The following is a 23,958-nucleotide window of genomic DNA, read 5'->3' as shown; positions in this document are numbered from 1 at the left end:
TTGAACCTGGGTTCTCTGGAATAACACCTAGTGCTCTTAACCATTGAGCCATGTCTCCAGCATATAAATTGAATGTCCAGGGTGCATTTTATTCAGAGAGCCATCTGTCTGAGGTCATATGTTAATACCCTAAAACATTATCCCAGTTCAGACATGAAGTTAACGGAGAAATGGGGTGAGGGGTTGTGGGGAATAGGAATAATCTACGGCAAGGACACTCGGTTATTCCAGAGTTCATCCTTGTCCCTCAGGTCAGGTGAGGTCAGCACATCTCTGGGACATCTCTGTGCTTCTCTCTGTATTACCTCTTGTGTTCTTCCTTTGTCCTGTGAGTGTCTAGGCTCAGGCCCTTCTTTTTTTGTTTGTTTGTTTTTGTTTTTTTTCTTTTGGTTTTTTCTCCAGACAGGGTTTCTCTGTGTAGCCCTGGCTGTCCTGGAACTCACTCTGTAGACCAGGCTGGCCTCAAACTCAGAAATCTGGGCTCAGGCCCTTCTTGAAACACTGAGTTAGCTAGTGATTCTTGGTATAATCTTTATTTTTCTCTGGCTCTGACCTCTTCTCCAGGGCTTCCTGTGGCACTTGGTATAGTATGGTCACATTGATTTTTGTTCTTTTAGCCCACTGAATATGTCCCTCTGCCTGAGGCAGATACACAGGCCTCCCTCCCAGTCTTGCCATGCTCTTTTCGTTAAAAAGTCCTTTTTAGACGTATTTATTTTTCTGTGTATGAGTATTTTATCTGCATATATGTCTGTGCACCATGTGTATACCTGGTACCCTCAGAAGTCAGAAGACGGTCCTGGATCCCCTGGAACTGGAGATACAGATGGTTTTGAGTCATCATATGGGTGCAGGGTATCAAACTGTGGTCCTCTTTAAAAGCAAGTGTTCTCAACGGCTGAACAGTCTGTCTTGCTCCTTGTCATGTCTTTTCTCAGATGCCACTTTCTCTATGAGGTCTTCTTCCCTGGTCACTTCTCTTAAACACTAAGACCCAGCCTTCAGTTTCCCAACAACAGCCCTTAATGTCTTAATGTTTCCTCCTGTTGCTCTGATTATCATCTAACAGGCTGTAGGCCTGAGTGTTGGATTAGTCACCATCTAACAGGCTGTAGGCCTGAGTGAGTTGGTTATCATCTAACAGGCTGTAGGCCTGAGTGTTGGATTAGTCACCATCTAACAGGCTGTAGGCCTGAGTGAGTTGGTTATCATCTAACAGGCTGTAGGCCTGAGTGAGTTGGTTATCATCTAACAGGCTGTAGGCCTGAGTGTTGGATTAGTCACCATCTAACAGGCTGTAGGCCTGAGGTTCTATATGCAGTTTCTTCCACTCCTACTTCACTGTAATACAAACTCCAGGAGGGGAGGAGGCTTTGAGTCTCTTCTGCCTCGATGGACATCCACACACAGACATGACTGTCTCTTAGGAGATCTGCAACACAGTCCTGCTGATGTTGAATAAAAGGATCAATTGGATCTAGGGGGTGGTGTATAGATGAAAGTCCCAGGGTTTCTGCCTTGTGTGAGGGGGAAGCAAGTTGGCTGAAACCCTGATAAGCTGCCACCCCTGAGCTTAGGCAGGAGGCAGTATGGCCGTGCCTGTACTTAGTTATTCTCCCTGACTCCAGCAATTCTTAACAGTTACTCAGATTTTTACTTGCTAAAACAATTACCTGAAAGCTGGAACTACTCTCTGTTGGTTCTGTCTGGGCTTCATCTCTGAGTGATTTCCTATGGACTCAATTCCTTTATAACTTGGTGGGGGGGGATATAGATTATTTTATAGGTACGATTGTTTCTTTTGTTGTTGTTGTTGAAACAAGTGTTTTAAATCCCCATCTAGTATGAAAAGCTAACCGTGAAGGTTATGGTTCACCTGGGTCACTAACTGGTGGTATTCAGACCAGCCACCTGCCTCTGTCATTCTCACTACATTGTCTGGAAACACACACACACACACACACACACACACTTCTCAAATGCATGTGGGCTGGCTTCAATACTGCTTCCTGCATCAATATAAAGTCTTGACCTTCACTGTAAATTTGCATGACTTAAGCATCTACCTTTTTGAAAATAATACTTTAGAATCACTTTTTTACACCACTGAAAGTTGCCACAGAAGAGGATTTCTGTGTGCTTACTCATTAGCAGAGACTTGCGAGACACCACATCTGGCCCTGCTGCTTTTAAAAATAAAGTCTCGCTCTCTTATCTGTAAACAACATGTTCTCTGACATCTCATACTCTCCTGGAACAACTCACAGATAATACGGAACCCTATATATGCTGTTTTTTTTTTTCCGATACATACCTAAAGATGATAGTGTCACTTACTGGTATAGTAAGAGATTAGTCATTACAAAACAGGCCAATCATAACCACATACTTCAAGAAAGGTCAGGCAAACGTAGTCTGATATGTCCTACTTTACTTCCCTCACTTGTTTCGGATGATATGAGACAACAAATGAGATGGACCTCCCTCGGCATTGTACTGTGTTAGGTGACTATGTAAGGCTTTCTTGAAGACAGGTACTGTAACCAGGGGAGAGTAGAGGATAGTGATACTGATCAGACAGGTCCCTTTCTTATCCTTTTCCAGAAGCTGGAAATGCCCTCAGGCCTGTCCTGGCCAGAGACAAGAATATCAGAAGGAATTCTGGCCTCTTATCACTCTCCGACATCACAGCTGCCTGGAAGCCGTGAGGCCTGCTCACCAACAGACACTACTGTCCCTTTTAGTGACAGCTTTAAAATTGAAGCTCTGGATTTTCATGGTGAAATTGGTTATATCTATTTCCCCTATTATATCAGCCTATTTCTGATATGATTTCAGGGTCTCAGCTCTTGAGCAATGCTGGGTATCTAGATAGGGATTAATAGCCTTGGAGATTATTGAGGATAAACCCTCCCTCATGTCCAGATCTGCTTGCCACCTCCCGTTTCTCTAGTAACACTAGAAAGGAAAACATCACTACTGTCCCTAATTCTGCTCCAAAGAATAAAAAATTAATCACATACTATTGTCTCCTAGGTTAAGAGTTAATTTAGCTGCCTGAACACATACACTCCAGCATGGTTGTTGACATTCTTTTTTTTTTTTTTTTTTTTTTTTGGTTTTTTGAGACAGGGTTTCTCTGTGTAGCCCTGGCTGTCCTGGAACTTACTCTGTAGACCAGGCTGGCCTCGAACTCAGAAATCCACCTGCCTCTGCCTCCCAAGTGCTGGAATTAAAGGCGTGCACCACCACCCACCACTGCCTAGCCATTGTTCACATTTTTAATCCCAGCACTCAGGAGGCAGAAACAGGAATTGAGTTCTAGGCCGAGGCTACTTAATTAAATCATGTCTCAAAACTCCCCAAAACAACAAAAATGTTAATCCAGCTGGAGCTGTCAATCATCTGACCAAAAATTTAACCCTCAGGAAAGCACATTCACATGAAGATGCATACATACGAAGACCAGAAAAAAATGATTATCCTCTTAAAGAGATAATGTGTGTATTTCGCCTTGTCAAAAGCCCCTACCAAAGCAGTAGCTTTTGGATGGATCTCCATTGTAAAGCCTGGCAGCTTTGGTGTTTGCGTGTTTAGAGACCGGGTTTCTTTGCTCAGCCCTGACTGTCTTGGAACTCACAGAGATCCACCTGCCTCTCTGCCTGCCAGCTTTTTGAATTCTAAATTTAAGAAGTGTCCCCCTAACCCTACTCCATCCTTTTCTAGCAGCCTAAGTACCTTTCCTGTTCTACTGCACTTTCCTGACATTTCTAGGCCTCTGCCTGGTCTCTGACACTCCCTACTCTCCCCTTCCACTAAGTGGCTGCTCACCGACCTCCACTGCTGAACATGCTGACCTTTTTAACCCTGACTCAAAAGCCTGGCTTCTTCGCCATCTTCCTCCACTCAGCAGCCACAGAGATTTATATCTTGCTTGCCTTGTTTTTCTTTTAAGCTCTATTAAAATGGTCATTGAGCTTCCTTTTGAGACAGTTTAATTATTATTATTATTAAGACTAATAACTCATGAAAGGGGACCCTGGATAACTTGTTAAAACCATGACCTGGAGTCAATTTGCTAAGCAAGTTGGACTAAGTGACTGACAGGCAGCAGAATGTTGTGGTACACCTGAGGGGGGATTCATATCCAGAGTGAGATGAAACAAGGGGCTTGTGTATCATGCTACTCAGAATGCTGCACAACTGAAAGCTTGTATGTTATTTGTGGAAAACATTCTTTCATTACATATTTTTGAACATGAGTTACTTGTTATATTACAGCTAGTGTAATATTCTGTTACAAATTTCCTGGCTTAAATTAACACATGTCTTACTTTACAGTTCGGTAGGTTAGAAATTTGACATGCATTTCATTGGGTGAATGTCAACGTGTTAGGAAGGCTGTGTTCTCTTTTGTCAGAGCTGGGGTGGGGAGGAAGATTCATTTAGTTAATTTTTTTTTCCTAGATTCTAGAAGAGTGGTTCTCAACCTTCCTAATGCTAGGATCCTTTAATACAGTTCCTCATATTGTGGTGCTCCCCCCCAACCCCGACCACAAAATTATTTGTTGTTACTTCATAACTGTAATTTTACTGTTATAAATCACAATATAAATATCAGATATGCAAAATATCTGAGGTGTGACCCCTGTGGAGTTGAGACCTACAGGTTGAGAACGGCTGTTCTAAAGGCTTCTCACATGGCTTGCCTCCTTACTGCCTGGTGTTCAGCAGGAATGGACTGAGTGGCTCTCAGGTCGTGCCATGCTCTGCATCTTCTGCTTCCCATCTCCGCTCTCACATATATCCGTATCACACTGGGGCTGCTCTGATAACGCTCCGGAGTCTCCTGGTGTTGAAAGGGCAGCTGATAGACGGCAGCCTTACCTCCCCTTTGCTGTGCAACGAAGCGTACTCACAGGCTTCACGACTGGGAAAAAATTAGGCTTACAAATCGACCACACCAGAAACAAAACTTAAGAGAATTAGGGTGTCCATTATTTCTCTTGTTTGCTAAGGCTTCCCCTCAGTTCTTACCCACACAGTGTCTTTTGGATCCATGACTGGAGATATCAACTAAGTCAGAGTGGGTCGCCCACTGTAGGCACTTTTAAATGACACATGCCAAGCTTCTCCATAAACATTCAGAGCTGAGCACCTGAGTGGAAATTTCACACTTCTCATGCTGTGGCCGGAGGTGGCTTTGAGCTGCTCTGCTGCAGCCTTAATTTACAATTCGAACTCCAAAATGAATGAACACTGAACAATTTAACTTTCCCAAGCTTTATGTTCTTCATCTGTAAACATTATAATTGACCCAAAACAATGGTCTGGAGGGCTAAACACCAGGAGGCCTCTGAAGCTGCAGCAGGGGCTTTGAGGCATATTTTGAATTGTTTTCCCCTTAGATGGCTTCCCAGATGCTGAGCTTTCTTGGCCTAGGGAACACGACCTCAGAGAGTATAAATCTGGTGTTGGATCTCATCCTGACTCTGTATTCTAACTTCTGAAATACTGACCAGAAGAGCATACTTGAAGCCTTGTAAAAGTAAATGTAGTGCCCAAAGAACGCTCTTGTCAAATAAATGATAAGCTCATTAATTAAACTTATCGATGAATAGACATCACTAAATTATGATTAAATAGTGGTGTAAGCTAAATAAACCATAAAGAATGTTTTAGATAATTTGGAGAACGACAAATATTTATTGGCTTAGCTCTAGCCCTGAAATGCCCTTTTCTCCGCTGAAAACCAAGGGACTTGGACATCACTTGGCTTTAAATATCGGCGTCTCAAAATGCTCTTAATGTTCATTGTCCTCTCTTCCAGCTAGACCTTAAGAAGAACTGCCACAAGATGGGGTGGGATGTGGAAGGTGGGTGACGTGAAGTATTTTAGAATATAGGAGGTCACTGCCTTGTTTCCCTACCACATTCTTCCCATATTTGCACAAAGATGTGCTCCTCACGGTCACGTCATTAACTGTCACAGGCTTCACTTGTCAAGTAGGAGCTATCTCTTCACAGATCAGCTTGAAGAACACTGCTCAAAGCTCAGTGGATGGCCGAGATTCCATTCCCTTACCATTTGTTTTAGTGGCAGCCAAAGCCCCTTCCAAATCCCAGCCCTTCTTGAGGTAGCTAACGAGTTGCAGGAGGGCTCAGCTCTCTGCAAAACAGGTTGAATGCATTTCCTTTATACCTGTTTAGGCTAATGACCTCCAGTGTCATGTAGAGCAAAGAAGCTACCTAAGCGCCACTCTATTGAACCATTTGTTTTGAAAGAGAAAAGACTTAATTCCAGAAGAACCTTTAAATGAAAATGAGAAAGTTTAACCAAGAGGGGGAGGCAGGGAGGGAGGGGAAAGAGGGAGAATGGGGGGAGGGGTGCTTAAGATCCATTAGGGAGCAAAATTGTTTTGCTTGCTTAGGTGGAGGTAAACTGGTAATTCAGGGTATAGAAATGATTTTCCTGTGGATGGGGGCTTTCCTGTCAATTTAATTTGCTATTGATACTTTTCTTTCTCCCACTAAGTTAAATTTATTTTGGTGGAAATTACTTAGACCTACGACCCAGAAAACTTACGAGCTTTGGAGAGCTTTACATGATCAACACAGCTTGTGCTGCAATGGGTTATATTACTAGGTTAAAGTCAGATCAGAAGCTGAAAAAAAATTATGCCACTTTTCAATCCCCTACTATCATCCAGTAGATGACGAAACCAACGATACTGGATTGAAAGGAAAACAAACAAACAAACAACAACAAAAACTTTGAGGTGGAATGTAGCTCTGTGAAGCAGTAGCAAATCTTCACTGTTAAGGGGCCTTAGGCACAATGGGAACTGGCCTTGATCTATATAAACCCTACAGGTTATTTGGAAAATAAAGATATAACCTCTGGCATCTGGATTCTTTCTTCTGGGCATATATTACATTTCATATCCAGACTCATTAGTGCTGATAGTTTTCCAATAGTAGCTCTGTTTCTTGTCTTAGAAGGATATATAAATCTGAAAATCATCTTTAGATTGTTCTTCTTTGGTATTAAATACTGGTTGAGGCTCAATAAGCCATTCATAAACCTCTGCAAGAAAGCTTTAACCTTCTTTGACCTACCGAAGTTCTAGGTTTGAATTAAGTGGTCCGCTCCACCTGGTTTTTAACCATGATATCTCCTTGCCAGAAAGTTTCCATTCATCCCCAGCCAACACCTATCATCCTTGGCCTGGCTGCAAACCCTTTCACCTCTCCACACCCATGTTACTGCCTCTCCAGTCCTTTGGCTGCCCTTTGGGGTTTGCATACTTGTTTAACTGGTTCCTAGAAGACTCCTAAAGATCTTACTTTACGGAGATCTGGCTGTACAAATTAAGAGTGGGAGTTGATACAAACACATGCATCGAATTTATAACGAGAATGCTTCAATTTTTTTCTCTAAATACAAATTAATTACATACAGGTTTTCAATGAAGACTGGGCTCGAGAAAACAACTAATTATGGCTGAGGTTAGCAAAAGATTACAGAAAAAGCACAAATCGCAGCTATTATCACAAGGTAACACCCTACGGTAGGTAAAGGTTAAGGATAGCAGTTATCTTTGCTATCTGTGCACTGGTTTAAAAAAAAAATTCAAGCTTCCAAGAGTGACCGGCACACAGTAGGTGTTCGAAGAGCATTGAGAGACTGAGAATAACTAAATCCCGTTAAATTTGTGTTACAAATAAAACGAGCCTCTCCCAACATATGCTCAGCTTTCCCAAAGGCAGCACCATTGTTCATCTCTTTACACCCCGCCTTTTCCATTGTTTTGGGCGTTCTGATTCTTTCACGTGTGCGGGTGACTTTAGAGGTTCAGAAGCACACAATCGACCCTGAAATCAGACTTAAATATTATTCAAAGCAAGTTGCACCGGGTTCCTGCTTTTAAATGAATTGCAGCTTCTAACGGGTTCAGTTTCTGTGCGGCGTTGTTTCCCGCCTTCTTGGAGTTGAGGCGAGGGATTAAACAATCAGCATTCTCTCGCCGTTCCCTCAATCGCAAAGTTTTTCTTTTCTCCCCTTTCCTTCCCTCTGCTCTATTTCCTTGCACAGACCGTCGTTTCTCAAGGGTCTTTGCTCCGCTTCCTCCCTCTCTGCCTGCTGGTCCCTTTGATCCTTTCTTTCGAGCCCCTATTCCCAGAAGCTGCAGAAAATACCTTCTTTTTTTCCCCCCTTTCACGTCACTTCCCTCCCCTCTCCTATCTCCCTCTCTTCTCCGAGGTGAGTCCCCCTCTAGAGGCCAGCGCTTTTTTAGCTTCGTGCTTTCAGACGGCGAGCGGAATTCGGAGAGAAAGAAGGGGGGGAAGAAAGGAGGAGAAAGAGAGCCAGAGCCAGGGGGGGAAAAAAAAAACCACTCCGGCCTAGAGCGCGGAGGCCCGGAGCAGCGTCGCCATGGCAACAGGCGCCGACAGGAAGCGAGGGACGCGCGCGAGGGCGGGCGCGGGGAGGGGGCGGGCCGGAGGAGGGGTCGGCTGCCCCGGAAGCACCTCCCCGCAGCCCCCTCCCCGCCTGCCCGCGCCCCCCCGGCCTCGGCCCCCACCCTCGCGGCGGGGCAGGAAGTGACAGGCCCGCGCGAGCCCCCGGCCTGGCGGAGCCGCGGCGCGGCCAGCACCCGGACGGCGGGAGGGGCGGGGAGCGGCGGCCGCGCCGGGCACCTCCCACCGCGCCTGGGCCCCCGCCCCTCCAGGAAGGGGAGGAGGCGGCGCGCCGCCGAGGCCGAGCGACCCCCCCCTTCCCCCGCCCCTGAGGTGGACGCCCCCCGCGAGGACTCGGGTGCGGAGCGGGGCGCGAAGGTAACCGGGCGGCCGCGGGCCGGGGAGGGGCCGCATCCCGGGGTCTCGGCGGCGCGGGGATGTTTCCTCAGCCACCTCGGCGTGTGCAACGCCCAGGTACCTCCCCCAGCCGCGCTCCTGCCTCCCGCTCTGCTGCGCTTTGCGGTGCTTCGGTGCTGCGCGTCCCGGTCTCCGTGCTTTGCGCTCGCTGTGTTCGGTGCTGTCTGTCCGTCACCTCGTTGCCTCTGACCGCTCGTCTTCTCATTCATTTCTCCCTTCCCGACTTTGGTCCTCCCATCCGAGCATGCTGTCTGGTTATCTCTCTGCTTCTCGCGCTTCGCCGGGCTCCCCGATCTCCCAGTTCCTCGACTTCTGTGCCCCCCCCCGCGCCCCCTGCTTGGCTCCCTACTATTAGAATGTACATTTCCCTGCTTACCGAGCCCGTTCGCTTTGGGCACAGCACTGTATCCACCCCCTTCTCCCGGTGTGTTTGATTTCTTTTTGGAACTGCGTTTTTATCACGGTTCTGTGAAGAACAAGAACCCCTGGGAGTCTTTCCGAGGCACCCTCCAATCCTTGCTTCTCACTCCATTCTTACTGCAACAGAGTTTTATACTCAAGGGTATTGACCTCTTCCAACACCTGACCCAATAGGCCCAGTAGTATGTCCACCTCAGTATTACTTTCTAGTCCCCTCCCATCGGTGTGCATCTTCCCCAGTTGAATCTTTAGACACCCACACCCAAATGGTACCGTTTAGGATGGCCTTTCATTCCTCTCTCAGTTTTAATTATTAATTGAGTTTGCCACCTAAACGGTTTTGCTATCCTCACTTTCCACATTGAATCTGGAACTCACGACATTCATAATTGAAGAGTGGGGATTTTAAGACAGACTTGTGTGCCTGCGAGGTTTTTGATGGCAGTTTCCCTGGTGGACTTTAAATTGGCCCTTCTCTGTTTCACGATCTGGGGGAAATGAGGGGGTCATCGAATTGATGAACGTTTGCTATATAAGCCTCTATTGCAAGTAACAGGGTCTTACGTCTCTGAGTCCAGTGAGATAAGTCCAGTAATCTGTACAACTGTGCCATGCTGCCTCTAATCCTTACCCACTTTTTTTCCTTCACATGCTGATATTGAGGATTCATGGGTCTGTATCTGTTTAGTGCTTTGATATTTTGGCAAAAGATGTGGGGAGAAAGGTAGAACTGAAGTTGGTAGAATACCCTCTCTGTACCTCTTTCATTATATCCGTGTGTGGAGTGGCATTTGTTCGTTCCTAAAATGGGTAGAGTTCCCTGAGGACAGTTATGTGATGTAGTGATGCTGGGAAGAGGGTCAGGAGAAAACGCAACTTTAATCGCCAAGGCCAAGACTTTGACTTTTGTTTACTTGTTTGGGATGCATTCCTAAGATAAGTCCATTCATCTACTGAAACTAGAGATAGCCCCTAGCAGAAATTATGGTAGGACGTTTATATTTCCAAGCCAAATAGTGTTTGGGTGACCTGATATTTCTAGTAGCCCAGTGGTTCAAAAGTAAAGAATATACAGTGTAAGTTTAAAGAAAGAACGAAAACTAAGGAGTAAAATGTTGTCATTTTCATGCTGCTTTAGGAAAGTGTTTCTGTTTGTTTCTCTTGTTTCTTTTTCTTTTTTGATATGTATATATATTTTAAAATTTATTTTTGCTAGTTTTAATGTAGCTGCCAGAGGGTAAATTCTCACACTTTAGTAAAGTTGAATCTTATTCTTTTAAGTTAGAATGCTGCTTACTGTTACATACTTAGGAGTGTGTAACATGTTCACTTTGTTACCTTATTTGCTAATAGGGACACTGAAGTTATATAAGGAGAAGTAACGGCCCCGAGGCTTTAATTAGTAGCCTGGCGTGCAGCCAGTCAGCTACTTTGGATATATGGGCAGGCTAGCTCTTCTACCCCCAACATTTATCCGCTTCCGTGACCTGTCCACTCTGTCTACTTGGTCAGTATCTCAGGGTTCTCCTCCATGAAATCAGAATAGGGAATGCTCACACCAGATGACACTGCTTTGATGACAGATTTTCGTTGTTGTTGTTGTTTGTTTTTTTGTTCTGGGAAGAGACAAAGTAGTGTAAAGACTTGATACACAGAAGATCCTTGTTCCCTCTATTATCAAATGGGACTATGATATTTACCATACAGCACTGTAAAAAATAGCAGAGGTGAAGGGCCTGTGCTGGGCCAAGGAAAGAAGGCAACTAGAGGCTTCACCAGAAGTGCTGTCCATTGTTAGCGGGATAATGCTAGAAGGAGATAAAGATAACAGCAAGGTTTGATTGGATCAATTTTGAACTGTTGAGAAGTATTGGGGGACACAAGGTGACTTTAGTATTGTAGAATTGTGAGGTGGCTTGTTATAGTCTGGCCATTTTATTTAATGGTAGCCAGGAAGGGGGTATGTAAAGGTTTTGGAGTGAGCAAGAGATGATTGCAGATTTGGGAGTTCTAAGACCTCAGAGGAAGAGTCTTAGATACTTTGTGGACTTGCTGTGACTTTAAATAATAATGACATGAAATAACATTTTCCGTTCAAGGTGTAACTTTAACCTTTTGCTGATTCCTGTCCAGGGCTTGAGTCAGAGCGCCAGTCTTGGGGACCCTGGAACGCTGTCATGGAAACGGAGAGCGAGCAGAACTCTAGCTCCACCAATGGGAGTTCCAGCTCAGGGGCCAGCTCCCGGCCCCAGATAGCACAGATGTCCCTGTATGAACGGCAAGCAGTGCAGGTGAGGCTCAGCAGAGAGGCCGAGGCCTGTGAGGCTGAGGCCTGTGATTATTGACTTGAGTTAGGCAAAGAGACCAGAAGACCATCATTCTCAGATTCTTTCCGAGTAGATAAAGAGTGAGCTTTCTTCCACTTCAGAATCTTAGCCGTTTACAAAGTTAGAGCAAGCACACCCAGAGTGAAATTTGGCCATTTTGTTTTATTTTTAGCAATGTACCAAGTTCAAGGCCAGTGTGGGCAACTTAGTGAGAACCTGTCCTGAAATAAAACTGCAAAAGGATAGAGCTGGAGAATGCAGTAGATTTAATACAAAATTCTGTCAACATAAATAAATAAATAAATAAATAAATAAGGGTCAGTGTAGTAATTAGGTTTTAATTACCCATTCCTTTTCATTGTTTAAAAATATTTACTTAAGGTGTATATGTGTGTTTGTGTGTGTGTGTGTGTGTGTGTGTGTGTGTTTATAGTGCTGTTTTTGTATGTGGAGGTCAGAGGACACTTACGGGTTTTGTTTAGGCTGTGTAGTGTATACAGGTGCTGTTGGCCCCTGAGCTTCTGGTCACTTCTCCTGTCTCCATCTGCCGTCTCAGAAAGAGTGCTGGGATTATTGACGTGCACCACTGCACCTGGCCTTCTGTTTTAAGTTGTTCTGAGACGTGGACTTAGGTCCTTAGGGCTGTGCTACAGGTGCTCTTCCCACAGAGCTCTCTTCTGCTTCAGTCGTCAAGTTTTTAATTTTGGGCCTTATAAAATATTCTGAGTTATAGACGTATCAATGACCGTTTTAGACATTTACTTTTGGACAAATAACAAATTCTATATGTTAAATATCCTGATTGGAAATGAAACATTTTTCCTAAAAGACTTTGGTAGAATGTTGTAATTATTAAAGAATAAGAACATAGTAAAATCCAGTTGACACTAAAATGATCACTGTCATTTTTATAAATAGCCATTGACATTACACAGTCGATATTTGGAAGTGTCAGTTACTTGAGAGTGTTGCCTGGTAGAATTATTGAGAAGTCATTACTGTTTTTCTTGGTAGGATAGTTCAGACTGCATTTGGGTCATCTATCTCTAAATACTTAAGCGTCTATGTCTCTATGCTAGATAACTATGGTATGTAGCTGTTTCCTTTTATTATTAGTTTGTTGATTTATTTATTCATTTATTTGAGACACGGCTTACTCTGTTACCCTGGCTGCCTGGAACTCATCATCATTTTCCTGCTTCCACTTCCGAGTGCTGGGAATGAATATAGGCATCCTCCTCCGTGTCTAGCTTCTTTTCCTTATGTCAGTCAGTATCCCGTTTACTTGTAGTTTGTCTAGATCTTGCGATATATTTTCAGGTCTTATTTTGAGAAGTAAAAGTTCATATGCACTTGTTTGCTTTTCTTTTATGTGAGGACAGACCATATAATCAATCGTCTCTGCTGTTTTAGATGGCTGAATAGACTACTGGATCCAACATTGTAAGGACAAATCAGATGCCGATGATGTCCGTCCTTTGTCTCCTATTGTTCCTCTCCTTCCTGAATTCCTTTGTAACAGGGACGCACATAGGAGTTAGGAGTGAAGCCTCTGAGTATTATATCCTGTCTTCTAGGCTCTGCAAGCACTGCAGCGGCAACCTAATGCAGCTCAGTATTTCCACCAGTTCATGCTCCAGCAGCAGCTCAGCAATGCCCAGTTACATAGCCTGGCAGCTGTTCAGCAGGTGAGAGGTCAGCAGCCATCTGGGACAGGAGGGAGGGGTGAGGCACTGCAAGTTTAGGGTAGGGAACAGTTTGAGGCAAGCTGCATCCCACACCAAAGCCTTCCTTTGCCGCCAGAACTCTTTGGAGAAAGGATGGTTCTTAGACTATGGGGTTGCAGTATGAATTGTGGGAGACTCTCTAGAGGTGGAATAGCTGTGTTGTTGACTTGTTTTGTCTAGTATGTTAGCTACCGGCCACATGTAGCTATTGTGTACTTAAAATGTGGCTAGTTCAAATTGAGGTGACACTGAGATTTTAGAAGACATCAGTTGACAAAAAGAAGGTAAGAACTCTCAATAATGTCTATGTCAGTTTAATGTTGTACTGATTATATTTGGGGGCAGAGTTGGATCTCTGACGTAAAAGCGTATACCTTAAATGAATAAAACTCTGGTTTCAGTCCCATCTGCCATCCCTCCCCCAAATGATAATGTTTATTTTGTATGTATTGTATTAAATAAGTTACTGAAATTTTTATTATCCCGAATAATACTTTTTAAGTGTATGTGGTAGAGAATGGCTCATTTGATGCTGTGTTGGACCAGTCTGTATTAGATTATAAGCGACTCTGATGTGGGCTGAAGCTGGAGTACAGAGTACAGGTTGCCTGTCGGCCCTGATGTTCCCGGGCAGGCTTATGTGGTCATGTGACATATCACAGATATATTTATTTCATACTCCAACATACAGTCTCTCTGTTCTTATCTGAAATTTCTGTGTTGTTCCATGACTTAATGCTAGAAGACAGGGAGACACAGCCTTTTCATTGTTTCTCTTATGCTTCTCTTGTACAGGCCACGATCGCTGCCAGTCGTCAGGCTAGCTCCCCAAACAGCAGTACTGCACAGCAGCAGACTGCCACCACCCAGGCCTCGGTGAGTGCCGCCTCTCCATGAGGGCAGTGTCGTCTGTCAGGGTCTGGTCTTTGCAGCTGATCCGGGAGGTCGATCGTGTCATCAGTGGGTGTTTATTGCTCTTAAGTAGAGATTGGCAAAAAGAAAAAAAGACCTATTTGAACCTATGTAGGAGTCTTGGTTTTCAGACAGGCTTTCCCTAGCCAGTCCATACTGGCCTCATACTTACAGTGATCCTCCTGCCTCTGAGTGCTGGTGTTACAGACATGCACTACTATGTATGACTTATTATGCAGGAGTCTTAAAATGGGCAAGCCTAAAGAAGGAAGGAGAAACTCTTGGAGAAGAGATAACAAACAAAAAGTCGCTTTTCCAGAGAAAGAAAATCTGTTTCATTTCTTTACATTGCCTGCTTAAGTATTAAAATTGGTGACTGTGGGCTTGCTTTCTTTTTGATTGTCTATTTGCTTTGATAATATTCCAAAGTAGCTAGGATAAAGGTTTGGATGGAAGTTACTATTTATTTCCCTTGATTTCATGAAAGTAGCATCCTGTTCTTGATTGTTCCTCTCAAGTTGTCAGCTGTGTATTTTCTTTGATTTCCCCTCAAGTCCTCACCCCCGGTTCCTTTCTGTACTGTACAGATCAATCTGGCGACCACGTCAGCTGCTCAGCTCATCAGCCGATCCCAGAGTGTGAGCTCTCCCAGTGCTACCACCCTGACCCAGTCTGTGTTACTGGGGAACACCACTTCCCCACCTCTCAACCAGTCCCAGGCCCAGATGTATCTGCGGGTAAGTCATAGATAGCCACAGCCACCATTTCCTAGGGGCATAGTTCATAATTTCTCTCCCCTGGCAAAGGGTGAAAGTATTTTTTTTTTTTTTTTGATGCTATCGAGGGAACCCAGGGCCTCATGCATACTAGGCAAGTGCTCAGCCCCTGGGTCATCCACATTTTAAGACAAGCCAATCTCCTTCCCATGCCTTATGTAGGCTAGAAAAAATGCTTTTAGGTAGCATTGAGATCCTCTGCTGGAAGATGTGGCATTGATGTTTGATAGATCAGTGTTAGGTGTAGTCTAGTCTTTAAACATGTGACTTGGGTACACACATGACAAGTATCTCTCACCTAATCTATTTCTGTGTAGAGCTATGTGTTCTGAAATCCTTGCTGTCTAAATGTCTTTGATGTTGACTCCGTATCACTCATAGTCTTCTACACATTCTAGGTTTTCTTCTGGATGATTCCTCATTTCAAGAAGGAGAGGTTCTTGGGTTGGTGTGGAAAGGCTCAGGCTCAGCTGTCTAATACCTGCTGTTTTTTGTCTTGTGGTCCTTTCCTTCCATTTCTTCTGTCTTCTCTTTTCTTCTTTTTACTCTCCTTCCTCCTCTCCTCGCCAGCCACAGCTGGGCAACCTATTGCAGGTTAACCGGACCTTGGGCCGGAATGTGCCTCTAGCCTCCCAGCTCATCCTGATGCCTAATGGGGCAGTGGCTGCAGTCCAGCAGGAGGTGCCGCCCGCTCAGTCTCCTGGAGTTCATGCAGATGCAGATCAGGTCAGTGGCACCACTTACTGTGGAGAAGCCCGGGAGCACAAAGGGGATGACCGTAGGCAGGCCCCACACTTGGCCCCTGTATTGATTTTTATACTTTTTATTTTGTATCTGTTTCAGCTTCCCTTTCCTCAGCTCCTATAAATAAAAACTCCCTTAAAATATTTTGAGTTGATTTGAGCTAAAGAAGGAAGTAGACTCACTTGAAGTGATGCCTATGGATCTGATGTCTTACGATACAAGACAGTTTTCAGGGCATCCTTTTGTCCTCTGCAGCTTAGTTTTATTGAGTCTCTTAATTCCCTCATAGGAATGTCACGTGATGATAGAGATGTTGGAGGGAATTCTGTGTAAGTTAGACGTGAAGTCGGCCTGGCTGAGTTGCTGGTAGGATGTTTGGTTCCTTCTGCTCTTGACTTACTATAGTTCTCAACTTTCAGTCTTCTATTCCTGTTCATGTTTCCTCCTCAGTAGAGTCTTTCTTCCCATTGCTTTTCGTGACTTTTTCCCAAAATCCATATTTTAATTTTAAACATGTATGAGCTGTAAACCAGGGCCTTATAAGGGTTGTCTCATTCATCTAGTCTGTCTAAAACTACATAATATATTGTGCTTGGATATTTGTTTAGAGTTTCAGAGCACTAAAGAGAGATGAGCCAAATCTTCAAAGAGCTTACTTAAGGGGACAGCAGTATTGTACTAAATGCTGCTAACCCTAAGTAACCCCTGAGTTTCCAGAACTGGCTATGTTACTTTGCAGGATACTTGAGTGGATTCTTAAGGTCTCGGCTGACTGATATAGAGTGAGGCTAGAACTGAAGAAGAGCAATTCTGAGGGCACCATTCATTTAAAGAAATCAGACCCCGGGGGAGGCTGGGTAGCAGGGACAGCAGGACTCTGATGTGACTCTGCAGCAGAGCCTGTCATGCATACTAGGTTGATCTCCAGTTTTGTCAAAAAGCAGAGAGACAGTGAGCTTAATGGTGGAAGATGTTTAATGGTAGAAGGTGTCTGATGGTGGAAGGTGTCTGATGGTGGAAGGTGTCTGATGGTGGAAGGTGTCTGATGGTGGAAGGTGTCTGATGGTGGAAGGTGTCTGATGGTGGAAGGAGACTAAAAGCCAAGGAAATGAGGTTGTAGTTAATTTTATAAGCAGCGGGGCAGTGGTGGTGCCCCATACTCTAGATGCAAGGGCAGGCAGATTTCTGAGAGTTTGAAGCCAGTCTGGTCAACAAACAGAGTTCCAGGAGAGCCAGGTCCACACAGAAACCCTGTCTTGAAAAATTAAGAAAACCCTCAAAACAACAACACCCCCCCTCAAAAAAAAAACCCAACAAACTTTATAAATAGCAGGGATTAATATTGGCTATTGGACAGCAGGTGAACAGAATAAGAAAAATACTTCAGAAAAAAATCAAAGGAACATGTGCCTGCTAAAAGACTCTTGGGATCATCTAGTTATAAAGTACCTTTGCAAGCTGTTCAAGCAGTAGAAGGCAAAGAGGAGGCTTTAGTGTATCTGTCCATCCATCCATCCATCCATCCATCCGTCCATCCGTCCATCCGTCCATCCTTTGACACTCAGTATGAGCATAGTGGCTACAATGTGCACCTGGTGTCTGGGTTAGGGCCGAGCTCTGCATTTAACTGTAATTTTGATCACCTAAGACACGTGATCTAAGTTAGTCTTTCTACTATGATCTCTTCTTAGAGTATACCTAATGTATGGTGTGTTGTGAGGACTGATTGAATTGATTATATGTCCTTGTATCATGTCTGGACTTAATATTTAAGATTGTTAGCTGTTATTACTAATATTATCACTGTGTAGTTTTGGATGCTTAGGAAAGTCATGATACCTACATTTATGGAGAGTGTGGACCTTTAAAGTACTATTAAGCAAACAGTTACCTAAGTGGTATACTAATTATGTCATTGCAAGATTAAGGTGTTCTAAGACTAAAGAAAGGAACTTAGTCTTGGGATGGGCTAGAAACCAAGGAGGTGACATTTAAAATGGCCTTTATAGAAGTTGGCCTTGCATGGATGTGAGGAGATGGTGAATGCCTGGAGAACCTTTAGACCTCATCTAAAGATCTTAAAGAAGAGCTGGTTTTCTTGAGGAAGTACAAGATGACTTATTTTCTTGGAGGACTATATCATTGGAAGGAACCCCACCTCACAGGGCTTGGGAGGCTTTGTTTAGGATTTTAGGCCTTATATCGAGGGTAATTAGGAAACTTTAGAAAAGTATAAAGCTATAGAAAGGCTTTACTATGAAAGTAACAGGAAGGCTGGGTGGTGGTGGCGCACGCCTTTAATCCCAGCACTTGGGAGGCAGAGGCAGGCAGATTTCTGAGTTCGAGGCCAGCCTGGTCTACAGAGTGAGTTCCAGGACAGCCAGGGCTACACAGAGAAACCCTTGAAAAACCAAAAAAAAAAAAAAAAAAAAAAAAAGAAAGTAACAGGGAGAGCTGTGTTGTATGTTCCTATGGAAATGAATAATTTAGGAGAGAGATGGTGTTTGGGTGCACTGAGGAGTCCATGGATAGGAGAGTAACAAGAGTTCCTGAAGGTGGAGGAAACTGGTTCAGAGTTTGGGGAACTGAAGCAGTGCCAGGTGGGAGGCCTGTAGCGGTACTGTAGAGGTCAGTGATGGGATGAACACTGGAGAAGAGTTAGGTTGAAGTTGAGTTTGAGACATGGCAAATTAGAGATGTGTTTGAGACATGCATGAGATACTGAGACAGTAGCCCTGGGTGTGACCCTTGGGTTTAGGAGTGCTAGCTTGGAGCTAAACGTGAAAACAGTAGACATGAATGACACGTCTGCGGAAGCTAAGGAAATATTAAGAATTGTTATGGAGAGCATGTGGACTGAAGAGAACATGTAGTAGAACTCAGAGGGTTGGGATAAACGCCTAGAAAAGTTGAAGCTGATGGGGTGACTGAGGGAAGCAGGAGAGAACAACAGAGAGAAGAGAGGAAAAAAAGTCTAGACTGTAGTAACATGAAGACAAAGGAACAGTTTCTTACAAGACTGGTGTGGGTGTAAGGGTGGGAGCCACTCGTTTCTTTTCAGTGTAAAGAGGAAAACAAGAATGGATTGGTTAGTTTGGGGGGAGAGCTACTTTTGAGGAGTTGGAGGGGGATTGAACTTGAAGGAATATTGAGCGTGCGTGGAGAGTGTGAGTAGGTACAGTGGACGCACAAGTATTTAGTCACGGGGGAAAGGAGGATGAGGCTGGGGAAGGGGAACAAGTAGGGAGAGGGGCACAGGCAGATCACACAGCCAGGAGAGGCTGATACAGCCAGAGTAAGAGAGTTGTTATGACAATCTTGAAAAGCAGGAGGATGAGGGTCCGAGCAGAGCCTTTGGTAGGAGGAAGGGGCATGAGAGAAGAGTCTGGTAATGCAGGGAGGAGCCTTTGGTAGGAGGAAGGGGCATGAGAGAAGAGTCTGGTAATGCAGGGAGGTTGGGGTCTCCATTGTCTCTGCAGAGGTAGAGGGAGGGGAGTAGAGAGGATGGCTCTGAGTGTAGGGAGAGTGGACAAGTGGAATGGCTGTTGCAGAAGAGAAGCTGAGTAACCAGTCTAGTTCTCCCTGCCGAAGAGAGTTCCAGGCACCTCTGCAAAGCTGGACTTTTGTCTCCCACTCTTCTGGATTCAAGTCCCTACTTCACCTGGCTGTACTGTTCTGGTTTCCTAAGTGATCTTCCTGACTTTAGTCATGACTGGTTATTGTCTTTCCTCCATGTTTCTATCAAAGTGACTTTAACACAAACAAACCAACCAACCTCCAGGGATAGCCCAGATAAAGCGCTCCTGGAAGTGAGAGTGTGAGGGCCTGAGCTCTGTATTCACAACCCACAGTAAGAAACAGAGCAAAGCACTACACAGGAATGGTAGTTGCTTATAATTCAAACCACGGTGAGACAGAGGCAGATGGATTCTGGGCTCTCTGGCCAGGTAGCCTAGTCCATCCAGTATGTAAGTTCCAGGACAATGAGGAACCTTGTCTCAGAAAAGGCGGTGCCTGAAGGATTGCACAGTGGCATTTTTTTTTTTTTTGTCTGTTTGTTTTTTTGAGGCAGGGTTTCTCTGTGTAGTCCTGGCTGTCCTGAAACTCACTCTGTAGACCAGGCTGGCCTCAAACTCAGAAATCCGTCTGCCTCTGCCTCCCAAGTGCTGGGATTAAGGGTGTGCGCCTCCACTGCCCGGCAGTGGCATCTTTTTATCTACATTGCATGTGTACACATGTGTCCTGTACCCACATACACATAAGCACCTACATAGGCATGAACACTCATGTAGACACAAAGAAAACAAGAAAAGTGTTTTGTTACTGACTTTTTTAAAAAATAAAGTACACAGAATTTGATTGGCTCTAGTGATGTGGTTTATTACTGTCTTACTATTGTTCCTCTCATGCTTCAGTTTTTAAAAAATTCAGTTTTAAATAAAAATTACTTATTTTTGTACTTGTGTTTGCCTGCATGAGTTTATATGCAGCACATGCATGCAGGGCTGGGAGGTGTAGGTTCTGGGAACTGAACGTGGGTGCTCTTACAGGATCAGTAAGTGCCTTACCCTGAGCCATCGCTGTAGCCTTTTACTCAGTTCTTACTAGAAGTAGCAAGCAGGCTGGGGTGGAGCTCGGTGGTGAAGTGCTGGCCTTGTATGCAGAAGAGGCCCTGGTTGAATCCCCAGTGCTACAAACCAAAAGCAATGTAAGAAACATTTTCTCACTATGTCTGTCCTTAGCCATGGTATTGAGTATAGATACTGATTTCTAGGGTCATATTTCCCTTGGTCCCCTTTAAGATAGGTTTATTATCTCTTTATGTATTTCTAAAATTTACTTTGAAAATTAATTTTAATGGGAAATTCAAGTGTGTATACAAAACTTAATCTGTGTTTTTACCCTTGAGTTTCAGTAATTACCAATGGGTGACCATTCCATCTAGGCTCTTGCGCTGACTGTGGATTAATTTGAAGCAGATTCTAGATACCATGTGTTTATATTCATACATGCATATAATATATAGCATTATATATAACTATGTAAATAGCAGTATGTAATACAAATATTGTTATGTCTTTTGAAATGATATGTTTTGTTTGTATTTAAATTTATAGGAAACTTAGCTACATGTAATCTTGAATACAGTTTCATTTGTGTTTTGAGACAGAGTCTTGCTGTTGGTCAGACTAGCCTTGAATAGTGGTCTTGTTTTCCTCTTGCCTCGGCCTCAGTAACATGGACAGCAGCAGTGTGGCTCTGAACCTGCCTTGAATGCTTTCTTCATAGCATATCGTCAAGATACTTTTGTTTTCTAATCATTATTTATAATTTTAATTTGTGTGTAATATTCTGTTGTCCAAATATCGTCCTCTTCTGTGGCTGTTGGTTTGGGTTGTTACTCTGCGTGGTCTGTCTGCCGTGTGCAGTGTCTCTTGTGTGTAGTTCTAGTGTGGGTATGTGGGTGTGTCAACATGTGGACAGTCATCATTAGGGTAGGGTGACAACAGCCATTATTACGATGTGGTGACAAGTTTTCCTTTACAGTATTTTTAAGAAATGGGCTCAGCTACAGATTTTATTGTTTGTTCTGATTATTATTAAAATTAATTGTGATAGTATTCTGATTAATAGAGTCAACCAGGTAGCTATTTTTCTCTCCCTTCGTGTTCATGCCCAGCACTGTTATATTCTGGGACTATTGATAATAAACAAGACAGATTAAATTTGCTGTTTGTAAGTTACAATTCAGTCTGTTTATTGTAACACTCCAGACTCTTAGTGACCTAGCAGAGTGCCTTTCTATCTCCCCAGCCCCAGCTACCTTTCTTATTTCTTATTTTTCTGTTCCCTGTAACTCGACACAATGAAATGTTTATATTAAAACATGACATTATGTTTTGGTTCTACGGCTTAGGTATGCCTTTAGGTCTTTCCCTGTGCACCCTCTGAGCCTCGGACAGACATCATCTGTTTTAGAAGACTTGGCCTCCCAGTCAGAGTTGATTTTATGTTCTCCTGTACAGTCGGTTCATATTTGTGTGTCTGTTATTGGGTGATACTTGTTGACTTTCTGCTCTTAACAAACCATGCAGCAGGAGCATTTAACTCTTGCATTTCCACTATCCAAGCCAGTATCTGAAGTGTGGGAGGTATTCCATAGAATCTGAGTGAGTATGAGGAAAGAGAAAGTCAGAGATATATTTTGAAAGAATTTTGTTGAAATTTGATGATAGACTTGATCATACATGACAGTGTGTTTACAAAGAACCTCTTTGAAAGACTGGAAGGACCTAATTGGTGTAGAAGTCAGGGTTCCATCAGGTGGGCCGTGGAGTGTTACGGTGTAAGTAAGTTTTCTGCTTATGAGTCAGTTGCAGGAATCTACACACACACACACACACACACACGTATACATTAATATCTTCCAGGTGCAGAACTTGGCAGTGAGGAACCAACAGGCCTCAGCTCAAGGACCCCAAATGCCAGGCTCCACTCAGAAGGCCATCCCTCCTGGAGCATCTCCTGTTTCTGGCCTCTCCCAGGCTTCTAGCCAGGCCCTAGCTGTGGCACAGGCTTCTTCTGGAGCTTCAGGCCAGTCACTCAACCTTAGTCACGCTGGTGGAGGCAGTGGGAATGGCCTTCCAGGCTCCACGGGCCCAGGTGGAGGTGGCCAGGCGCCTGGGGGCTTGGGTCAGTTGCCTTCTTCAGGACTGGCTGGTGGAAGCTGTCCCCGGAAGGGCACAGGAGTGGTGCAGCCCTTACCTGCAGCTCAAACAGTGACTGTGAGCCAGGGAAGCCAGACAGAAGCAGAAAGTGCAGCAGCCAAGAAGGCAGAAGCAGATGGGAGTGGCCAGCAGAGCGTGGGCATGAACCTGACAAGAACAGCCACACCTGCTCCCAGCCAGACGCTTATTAGCTCAGGTAAGGTGTCACCTCTCATGATGTCATTAATTTCTAAGAAGTAATTTGAAATATTTAGAGTAGCCCCACACATATACAAACACTTTAAACAAACAAACAAACAAACAAACACAAACCTCTAGGATATGGAATGGCAGAAGAAAAGAGAATGTTGTCAGTCCTGAACATGCTAGCTCTGACACAAGAGAATGAATGGATGAAGATCTTAGTCTCCTCCAAGTAGCAAACTACTTATGAAGTATTTGGTGTAGTTTCTTTTTTTTCAGTTTATTCATTTCACCCGATTCTGATGGAATTGACTAGAGATACATCTTTGAAAGGCAGATTTCCTGGTCTTGTGTTACAGGTCGTTCTGAGTAAAGAATGAATTCTCTCCTCTTTTCAGTAGGTAGTTCAGGTAGCTATAGTGTAAATAAATACCTAAGGACACACAAGATCAGCAAGTGGAGCTGTGGCTTAGTGTGGTTGACTTGTGGTTATTTGTATCAATGATAAGGGCAAACGTGAACTAATAATAACAATAACGCTAGTTTGTATTTTCTCTAAGACTAGGTCAAATATAGCCGTTGTCTATACTTGGTAATGTTGGATTTTTGTTTGCTTGTTTGTTTCCATGCTGATTAATCATTGATATAATTGAATAATTTCATCACAAAAATTACCACTATTACTTACATGCTTTAGCTTTTCTGTTCCCAAAGTGCTTTCAGAACATGTGCTTTGTGTGTTCCTTGGACAGTCCGGTAACATGCAGGGCAGAGGCTGTCAGCTCCAATGTGTAGCAGAGGAGACAGTGGTCAGAGCCTCTGTCTGCTCCTAAGACTTTTTAGGTGGTCACTTAAAGTGATGAACTTTAAAAATGGAGACATTCATAGAGGATGGTGGTAACTTTAACTCTGGGTGTTTATTCTGTTGGTGAATATTGAATACATCTTATGTATTAAACACCAGAATGAGTTCTAAGGATATCAAAATGAGTAAACAGGGATTCAACCATGAGATAATGAAGGAAGAAGTCAACTATTCTTTGCTCATTACCGAGTGGAAGGGTAGGGTGGTTATAGCAAAATAAAGAACAGAAATGACTGAAGATTATTGCTGATTTAGGGGGCTATTCTCCATTCATCTCCTCCTTCCTTTCTTCCTTTCTTTCCCTCCCTCCCTCCCTCTCCCCCTCCCCCTCCCCCTCCCTCCCTCCCTCCGCAAGCCCACCCGACACCGAAGACACCCCCCCCCCCCACCGCAACCCCCGCC

At 44.0% G+C, this 23,958-nt stretch overlaps 1 protein-coding gene across 3 annotated transcripts in view; it reads left to right on the top strand.

Annotated features, from left to right (window-relative positions):
- Window positions 1-8,756: 8,756 nt before the first annotated feature.
- Phc1 (polyhomeotic homolog 1) overlaps window positions 8,757-23,958 on the top strand; it is a 22,622-nt gene continuing 7,420 nt past the window's right edge. Inside the window, exons 1-7 of one of the 3 annotated variants that reach the window (XM_028761068.1) lie at window positions 8,870-8,931; window positions 11,428-11,585; window positions 13,199-13,309; window positions 14,144-14,224; window positions 14,848-14,997; window positions 15,607-15,762; window positions 22,212-22,704. In XM_028761068.1, the coding sequence (XP_028616901.1) occupies window positions 8,895-8,931; window positions 11,428-11,585; window positions 13,199-13,309; window positions 14,144-14,224; window positions 14,848-14,997; window positions 15,607-15,762; window positions 22,212-22,704 (1,186 nt within the window). In that variant the 5' untranslated portion in view covers window positions 8,870-8,894. Of the gene's footprint in view, window positions 8,836-8,869; window positions 8,932-11,427; window positions 11,586-13,198; window positions 13,310-14,143; window positions 14,225-14,847; window positions 14,998-15,606; window positions 15,763-22,211; window positions 22,705-23,958 lie in introns of those variants that run through there. The other 2 variants (XM_028761067.1, XM_028761065.1) reach the window with 2 other exon arrangements.

The sequence above is a fragment of the Grammomys surdaster genome, unplaced genomic scaffold, assembly GCF_004785775.1.
Source record: "Grammomys surdaster isolate TR1022 unplaced genomic scaffold, NIH_TR_1.0 126660, whole genome shotgun sequence".
Taxonomy (NCBI): Eukaryota; Metazoa; Chordata; class Mammalia; order Rodentia; family Muridae; genus Grammomys; species Grammomys surdaster.
This window is presented reverse-complemented; position numbering and strand designations above follow the sequence as displayed.